Source organism: Elaeis guineensis, chromosome 10 (assembly GCF_000442705.2).
Source record: "Elaeis guineensis isolate ETL-2024a chromosome 10, EG11, whole genome shotgun sequence".
NCBI lineage: Eukaryota > Viridiplantae > Streptophyta > Magnoliopsida > Arecales > Arecaceae > Elaeis > Elaeis guineensis.
Genome location: NC_026002.2, coordinates 29,981,741 through 29,991,178, shown reverse-complemented (window position 1 = coordinate 29,991,178; position 9,438 = coordinate 29,981,741). Strand labels below are relative to the sequence as shown.

Genomic DNA, 9,438 nt, shown 5'->3' with positions numbered 1-9,438 from the left:
TCTCCCTGCTTGAGGGAGAAAAGGCTATCCGACGTTCGCGGCGGCTTTCGGCTGGTGCTGAAATGAGCCCCGAACGAGTGCTCGAGCTGCCTGAAGGAATGGATACTTCCCGATCGGAGATCGGAGTACCAGGCCCTGGCAGCCTTGCGGAGCGTGGCAGGGAAGCCAATGCAAAAAAGAGCGTCGGTTGCCCCTTGAATCGTCATGAGAGCTTTATAGCTCTCGAGGTGGTCGACTGGATCGGTGGAGCCGTCGTATGGCTCCACATGCGGCATCTTGAACCGACTGGGAATCGGCTCGTCGAGGACCAGTCGGGAGAGAGGTTGGGCGGTCTGGAAGTCGACGTCGTTGGAAGACTTCTGGCCGTCCGTCTGCAGTTGGGTGAGTCGGCGGTCGATTTCCTCGAACCGTCGCTCGTAGTCGTCCGCTCGTCGATGCTGGGAGACCCCAGGAGTGGAGTCTCTGGAGGATTCTGAGAGGGAGGCCGACGGTGTGCGCGGCCGCTTCTCCTTCCTTGCCCGTTCCAACGGGGAGGGAGAGGGCCGCTGGGACCGTCGGTCGTCGTGCCATGGTCGTCCCTCCTCTTCTCCGTGGGAGCGCTGTTGGGGGCGCTCGCACGGAGGCGACAGGGATCGGCGCGGTCGTCGGCGGCTGCTCCTGGAAGGCATAGGTCGGGCCGTCGGTTGCTGTTGGAGGCTTTTGACTGCGTCGGTCAGTACGGTCATCTGCCGTACGATGGCCGCAATCTGCGCCTCCGTGGTCACTGCAGGGCGCGGAGAGCCAGGTTCCGCCGTCGGTGGTGGCGGGGAGGCCTCTTCCCGGCGGGGAGAGCGCCTGGCCGACCCAGTGACTCTCGATCGCTGAGCTCTTGTCTTTGTCATGCTGTCCCCTACCTGGCGCGCCAATCTGTTGCGGCCAATCGCCTCGTCGCCCGATCGCCGGGAAGCGTGCACCTGCAAAAGGAAGTCCGCACTGACCGGAGGAGGCTCCGGCGGGGACCCTCCGACGGTCAAGTCAGAGAGGTGACTGGGCAACAGTGAAATGTAGACAGAGAGCTCTGAGAGAGAGAGAGGAGCGAGCATGTGTTTTTGGGAGAGACGGGCGGATCGATCCCTTGCACTGTTGCCTTCCCCGATTTATATAGTGGAGCACGGTATGGCGCCGTCATTAATGGCGCGGACAAGTGAGGAACTGTCAACTCACTGTGGACTGTCAGAGTCGCCGTGAAAATGTCACGTCGCCGTGTGGCTGTCCAATCACCAGGGTTGACCACGCTCTCGGCGGGACAACGCCCCTAGGTAATCGCGCCGCATGTCCGTGTCAGAGCTGACAAGGTCCGACGGCTGTACGGCGATCGGAGGAGTCGGCCGACCCTAGGTCGGTGGCCAGCAGAGTGGCGTCGGGTTCCTCCGTCGGTCGGCGAGTTTTATGTGAGTCGGCCATCAGACCTCTGGGTTCAGTCGGTCGGGATGGATACGCCCGACATATCCCCAGTCGGCGATGGACCGTTGAATGGCCGGTAGTTAGCCGCTGATGGCATCCGTCAGTCGGTCGCCCCGACCGACGATCGGTCGGTCTATCGGCCAGTCGGAGTCGTCCGCCGTTAGTCGGTCGGGCCGACAGTCGGTCGGTCGGGCCGTTAGTCGGTCGGGCCCTCCGACAGTCGGTCGGTCGGTGGGTATCCCCCAACAATGATAAATTTAGTTGGAAGGTTAATTCACGTTGATTTTTTAAATATAGCAGTTTAACTTTATATTTGGTTGACGTCATAGGAGGGAGGATGGATGTGGTTGGACAGATAGATGTCTTTCAACCATCGTTTAGTTCATAAAAAATCTTAGGAAGGATGGATGAAAAGAATGAATCGTCCATTCTACCCTACTAATTTACATCTTCACAAATTTGAAAGCATAAGGAAGAATGGATAGACCATGTAAGGGATAAGTTTCTATGGTGATATCATCCCTTATTGATTTTTTAATAAAATCCTAGTAGTTATTCATTTATATATATATAAATAAAATTTTAGCTATACTATTTATCTTGTACTATTAAATTTTATTCATAATTATTTTTAGTATATAATTTCTATAGTTATAAGTAAATAATTAGAATTGTATTCTAATTTTTATTTACATTCACTGTTCTTTTGTTAACTATTATATAAAATTAATTATCTATTTAAACTAAATCATAAATAATTATTTATTTTTATAATTAATATATAAAAATAAATTTATCTACGTATAATTAATTTATAAAAATATTTATTAAAATAAATTAAAATTAAAAATAAATATTAATTATGTAACTATAAATTATAAAAATTATAAATTTATATACTATCTTATTTTTTAATATATATATATATAAGTATTATAAATTGATGATAATAATATTATTTAATTAAAAAATAGTCTAATAAAATTGAGATATAAATATCATCTATTTTTTTTAAATTTCTTTTATACCAAAGAGAGGAGGAAGGAATTCCGATTCATCCATGCCTCACGAAATATGCGTGGAAATGGATAGTTTATCTTTTCTTTTCCTCATTCGTCATTCTTCTTCGACGCTCCGTTCAGGAGATGAATGAAATGGTGCTGGATGCTTCGAGATGCGTACACAGAGCGATCCAACGGTCGACGTCGCGATCCACACATCAATCTTTCTCTCGCGCGAAAGGTAAAACCCGGACCCGCCCATTAATCGTCCAACCTCGAACAGGATCTCGTCATCTAGCCGTTACAGCCATGCTCGCAGGTTGGAAAATCTGATTGGGGGAAGTAATCGAGGTGGGCCCCATCCCCTTCCCCACACGCCCCGCCTCCTTCCCACGCCATTTCGTCGCCTAGCGGCTTGTTTTCGCTGACGTGGCGCATCCACAGAGCGGAATCCCTGATGGTTCTTGCACCGGCCTCGGGTGCCGCTCCCCTCCCCACCTTGGATCCCCGTCCCTCGGATAGCGAGTTCCCGCACAGCATACAGCCTTCTTCTCTAATGATGACTGGACGGGTACCAGTATCCTGTTTCAAACATGCGATGGAGTACCATGAATACCCTCCGATCATTTAGGCCGGAATAGAAATGGGACTGTAGATTGCGATAATGCATAGAGTTGATATGAGACGCATTCAGTTTAGGATGGATTTAATTGAAAGGGTCTTATTTTTATCCATGTTGGTATGATTAGAGATGCCAATCTGGTAATCGGTCTTTGTTTACTCAAGTAGAAATCATTGAATTTATCAGCCGGCTCGCTGGCCATTTGGCCATGTTCGGGTTAAAAATTCTCAAACAATTTTATCATAAAATATAAAATTATTTTTTAAAAAATATATAATAATTTTAAAAATAAAATAAAAAATAAAAAATTTCGATTTAAAGTTGGGCATCTAATAAAGGAGAATTTTTCAAAAAAATTAGAAAAAATGTACTTAAAGATATGTGATTTATATTCATGTTGCTTGCAAAATTGATAATTAAGCAAATTTTTTCATACAAAATCTATTATAATTTATATTTTTTTAATTATGAAAATATAAATTTAGTATATTTTTTTAAAACAATTTGACTGCCAAAGCATGTACTTGAAATAATTTTTTGATGCAAATATGGGTAGAATCGAATAAGATACGATGAATATGATGGTTCAAGTCAATAATAAAATTTGTAAAATTGATCTCTTAAATAAGAAAATTAAACATAACCATATAATTGTAATTAAAACGTAAATATATTGTAATGTTACTATATATTAACAATCATAATTCATATTCATATTTGTATCAGGGTCGCCAACCAGCTCAGTCCACAAAACTCACTAGATATTAGATACCACCATACTAATATCCCAAACCAAAACTAATTCTAAGTATTCATATTTATATTTTTGTACGCTAGCAAACAAGTATGTGAAATGAATGTTTAAGAAAATTAAAATATATGTAAGACACAATTTTAGACAGATCTTCATTTAGAATTTTACATCTCACTACTATATGATATTTTTCATTATTTTTGATTATTATCTGAAATAGAACTTTGTTGCTAAACTTTAAAACTTCCAAGTTAGTCTCTCGGACGAGGAGGCTATTAGGACCGTTGGAATTTTAAATAAGACAGAAGTTTCCTTAAAAGCTTAAATTACACACCATCAAATATTTCCATTACCACCCTTCTAAGATATTATTTTCTATTAATTATTCTTTAAGTCAAACTTAATGAACGTATCATGTTAACCATCTCTGTCAGTTCAAAAAAAACCATATCTGTCGGTTCAAAAAAAAAAAGTTTTATTAACCAAATCTAAAGATATTATTACTAGTGATTTCTGACAGACTGATTACAGTATAGTTTCTAAGTACATGCAACCAAGAAATCCGAATCCAGCTTTATTTGGCTACCACCACCAGTCGACCAATCCACATCCGTAATTTCCTGCCACGTACCCGCGTGTAGTTTTTTTTGGCAACAATTCTAAGATTCTGTTGCATTTTCCATCTCACCCAATCCGAGTACGTCTCCGGCCCTCCATGCTGCCGCCCTTTACATACACACACCATCTTTCTGTCCCCGTCTCGTATAATGCTGTCGGAGTGACGCCGTAGAAGATAGACTATGGCGAGTTCGGCTGCCGGCGGCCGCCTCCGGGCGCGGAACCGGGCGGTGCTGTCCCCCAAAACCCTGGCGTCGCCGCCCGACTCCGATCTCCACACCACTGGGAAGCCCTACTTGCGCCGGCGGGTCAGCAACCCGGCATTTCCTTCGCCCGCCGGATCCCGCCCGAGGAAGGGCGGCGGCGCCTCAGGTGGGAGGAGAAGTGGTCCCACCACTCCCCTCCTCCGGTGGAAGTTTGACGACGTGGATCGTTCAGCTAAGCCCCCGCCGGAGTCCTCCGGAAAGCCCCGCCGGAGGGCTAGGGCTGCCGCTGGAGCGGCGCCACCGCCCGTCTCTGTGAGGAAGATCGCTGCCGGGATCTGGCATTTGTGGGCTCCTCAAGTTAGCGGCGGCGGCGGCGGCGGCGGCGGCGGCGGCGGCGGCGGCGGCGGAGAGGAAAGAAGGCGAGCTCGGGTAGCCCTTGAGGTAGGAAACTCCGAGATCTGTTCCTTTTTGAACCCCTTATCTTTCTAGGGTTTCTTTTTTCAAAAGAAAGTTGGTGTTTTTATCACACACTCGGTTCAAAATCGCCTCCCCCGCGCCCCCCCCCCCCCCCCCCCTTTTTGTTTTTTTTTTGACTTTGCTTGATATCATCGAAAACGGCATGACTTCATAAAATTCCTTTCGGACCCTCAGGAAAAAACAAGTATTTTGCTTCTTATTTTTGTATGTATTGAGTGGAATTTGACAGGGAAAAAAATGCTTAAAATGTTAGCTCAGTGGCCCATTTGATATTGCTTTTGTTGTCTGTTTTTGGTTTCAAGAAACCCCAAGAAAAAAAATTAGCTAGACTCAAAAAGATGTGTGATGAAACCCTTTTGTTTGCTGCAATTGTTTGTAAAATCTTCAGAACTAATTTATCTCAAGAAGAATCTCTACAGCTTTTGGTAGCAAAGGTTTATACCTTTCAGAAAAGAGTGAAAGTAAAGGCAAGGGATAGCATAAGTTTTATCATTTATACAAATGCCATCTTCAATATCAACCTCCATGTGTCATTTCACCAATTTGTTGAGAAGCAAATACACAAAGAACAACAACAATGACAAACAAGCCCTAAATGCATAAAATCTCTAACCTGTTAAATTTATTTTCTAAATGGGTTTATTTGTTTTTAATTTCGTGCCATCGAATCAATCTGGACAAATGCTATCTTATACATACATTCAGTTGCATCAATCCTAGAAGTCTGAAGTCTGAACAGTTGGCAACATCTTATTGATTAATAGTGGATGGAATTTTACATGTACATTTCAATTGCATTAAATCCCAACACAAGGTAATTACAAATATCTGATCCATTTGAAACTAGCAGTCTTGGTAGTCACTCTCAGGACATCAAAGATCAACTGGGACTTCATGCTGCCCTACTGATTGTTCTTGATGGTTGGTTGCAGTGTTGGTGTGTGGTGGTCCATATATTGACAATTTCTTCATCCTTCAAGGATGGTCTAAATGTTGGTCATTTATTGTTTGGGTTTTTCTTGCATGCAGCCTGTTCCTGGCCATCTACAAGTCTCATCACTTGGTAAACCTGATAGCACAAATCTCCATAATACAGCAAAGAATGAGTTGATGAGTCCTATTTCGGTATTGGATCTGAAGAATGGCAATACGAACAAGGTAATCCTAATTCCATGTTAAGACGTTGAAACTGATTATTTTTGTTAATTGTATCTGACACTTTTGATCATATTTTTGTTTAGCTTAAACCTTCTGCTGCATTGCCTAGCTCTGCTATGGAGAGGGCAACTAAATGGGATCCTGGGAGCTCAAAAGCATCAGATGAGCTCTATCGGATCCGCGGTCACTTGAATATACTTGAAGACAATCAGATGACTACAGTTTCTGTTGTTTCTACCCTCCAGGCAGAGCTCAAGCAGGCCCGTGACCATATTAGTGAGCTTGAGACAGAACGACAATTAGCGAAGAAAAAACTTGATCAATTCTTGAGGAAGCTTGCAGAGGAGAAGGCATTGTGGAGGAGCAGAGAGCATGAGAAAGTCCGGGCTATAATTGATGGCATGAAGGATGACCTCAACAGAGAGAGGAAAAACCGGCAACGGATGGAGATTGTGAATTCCAAGTTGGTCAATGAACTTGCGGAGGCTAAGTTATCAGTGAAACGACTCTTGCAAGACTATGAGAAGGAACGAAAGGCTCGTGAGCTTATGGAAGAGGTTTGCAATGAACTGGCAAAAGAGATCGAAGAAGGCAGAGCTGTCGTTGAAGCTATGAAAAGGGAATCCATGAAGATCCGAGAGGAAGTGGAAGAGGAGAGGAGGATGTTACAGATGGCTGAGGTATGGCGAGAGGAAAGGGTTCAGATGAAGCTCATAGATGCAAAGATCACTCTGGAAGATAAGTATTCACAGTTAAGCAAGCTACAAAAGGATATAGAGTCTTTCCTGAAAGCACAAACTATTGCAAACTCAGACACTGCAGTGATAGAAGGAGCAGTTTCACTCCAAATAAAAGCCAACTCAGTTATGCTTCAAGAGATGAAGGGGCTCACTTACCACCCTCCACTTGCTTCGGACGACATCTGTTCAGTCTTCGAAGAGCACCGCCCGAGAGAAGAAATCAATGAAAGAGAGAGAGAACCATGCTCTGAATACAGGCCAAACAATCATACCTCCAAAATCCACATAGCGAATGCTGAGACTGATGTGTTCTTAGAAAAAGCAACAATGCAGTATGCAAATGGAGCAATAGATATCAATGGTGATAAGGAAGATGATAGTGGTTGGGAAACACTGAGTCATGATGAGGAGCAGAGCTTAAGAAATTCACCGGGAGGGAGCGATCCATCTGTCAATGGGATTTTTGAAGAAAGCAATGCATCATCCACTGGAACAGAATGGGAGGAGAATGGCGATGACGGCAAGCCAAATAATGAAATCAGTGATGTTCAAAACAGAAGACACTCAAGAAAAGATGTATCCTCCATATCCAGGTTATGGAGATCCTCATGCCCAGATAATGGTGAAAATTGCAAGATGATACCAATTGAATTGACAAATGGAAGGCTGTCGAACGGAAAGAACTCACATGGAAGCTTTTCTTCCGACAGGGGATCAGGTGAAGTCGGTCTTAGCCCACCAAGCATAGGTCACTGGAGCTCCCCTGACTCCCTGAATCCTCATTTATCTCGAAAGATGAAAGGATGTATCGAATGGCCACGAGGTGTGCACAAGCATAGCCTGAAGGCAAAGCTTTTGGAGGCAAGGACGGAGAGCCAAAAGATTCAGCTGCGACATGTCCTCAAACAAAAAATTTAGCATCACCATCACTGTGGCATCCATGCATCCAACTTATGGTGAGACCATCTGATCACCACAGACTGAATTCAAGCAACAAAGAACATATCTTATAGCATCTTTGGTTTTTGAACTTATGCCATCCAAGCAGACGATTCTTTTCTTTATTGAGGCAGACTTTGTCAAGATTGCTGAGGTCTCTGAAGACATCTGCTACCATGTTTTATACTGATGCAATGCCATGATTCTCTGGTGGGAGTCCCTTGGCGCTATCAACGGCAACTTCATGGTGTAACCTTATTGCATTAGGCAGTTAATATGGAGTTTTGTTGAATTGTAGCATGTTGTATATGTTGTTAAAGTAGAATAACTAGGTTTCGGATCAATACTTATAATGCAATAACACCTTTGTCCCTGTCGAGCCTCTCGACCAGTGGGTTTAAGTTGCATTTTTTTTTTCCTGCTCTGTTTAATGATATGTCATTATGGCCAGAAATTATTTGTTGATGGACTTTGGTCCAACAAATGTTTCGATTATTTTGCTGCTGGGAGTGAATTATGCCTATTGCCTAAGAAAAAATATTCTTCAAGAAGTTTGATGCATGCTTACCTGGATATCTTTCTTGAACCTTTTCTGTGCTTTTCCCCATGTCTGCTGTTGCTACCTTTTGGTCAAGATGGTTTACCGTTACCCATCAGGCGTAATTTGTCAATTATTGATCATCAAACTAATAAGATAGCCAAGGCATGTAAGCCGAACCAGAGTTGACTTTATATCATAGAAAGGAAATAAATCAAGAGACCAAGTGCAGATGATAGAAAATGGAAGGAAGTATAGTTAGGTTCTCTAAAATAGACATTAGAATTGAGAATGGGAATCCCTGCTTTGGCTCTATTCCAGTATTTAGTTACGCACTAAATGATAGGCTCACATTCTTTCATTATTGGAAATAAATGAATGGTGATTCCACTGTTAAATGAATGGTGATTCTTACAAGAGTGCGAATAAATGAATTTTTAGTATAAACAATAGCAACGATTATAATATAAAGTGACAAAAAATAATATACTTGATGTAAGTCAACTAGTGAGAAATATGGGATAAAATTTAAACAAATAATTTGATCAATTTTTAATTTTAAAATATTATTTTATTAGTAAAGCAATGGAATATAAAGTAACTTGCACTTGTAATATAATAATATTTGCTACTTAAAAAATTATTATGCTCTTAAAAAATTATTATGCATATGTGTGCATATATTTATTTATTAGTAAATGAGCGTCGTGATATGCATGTTGGAGAAATAATATAATTTAAAATAAATTAGTAAACAACCTTAATATAAAATAAAATGAAATAACTATTACAAAATCAATTAAGAATTAAAATAATATATATTATGAAAAAGAATCATAGCATGCCTAATAAAGTACTAAAATAATAAAAATTAAAAAAGAAAATATGTTAATTTGAATGTGAAATAAGAATAAAAAAATAATTATACATAGTTGCATAAAT

The 9,438-nt window shown here is 41.9% G+C and overlaps 1 protein-coding gene across 1 annotated transcript; it reads left to right on the top strand.

The window, feature by feature from the left end:
- The first annotated feature begins 4,508 nt into the window (after nt 1-4,508).
- On the top strand, nt 4,509-8,331 carry LOC105052622 (uncharacterized). The gene is made up of 3 exons (XM_073245025.1): nt 4,509-5,085; nt 6,151-6,279; nt 6,363-8,331. The coding sequence occupies exons 1-3, from the start codon at nt 4,621-4,623 to the stop codon at nt 7,935-7,937; spliced, it is 2,169 nt and encodes a 722-aa protein (XP_073101126.1). The 5' UTR covers nt 4,509-4,620; the 3' UTR covers nt 7,938-8,331.
- The last annotated feature ends 1,107 nt before the right edge of the window (nt 8,332-9,438 follow it).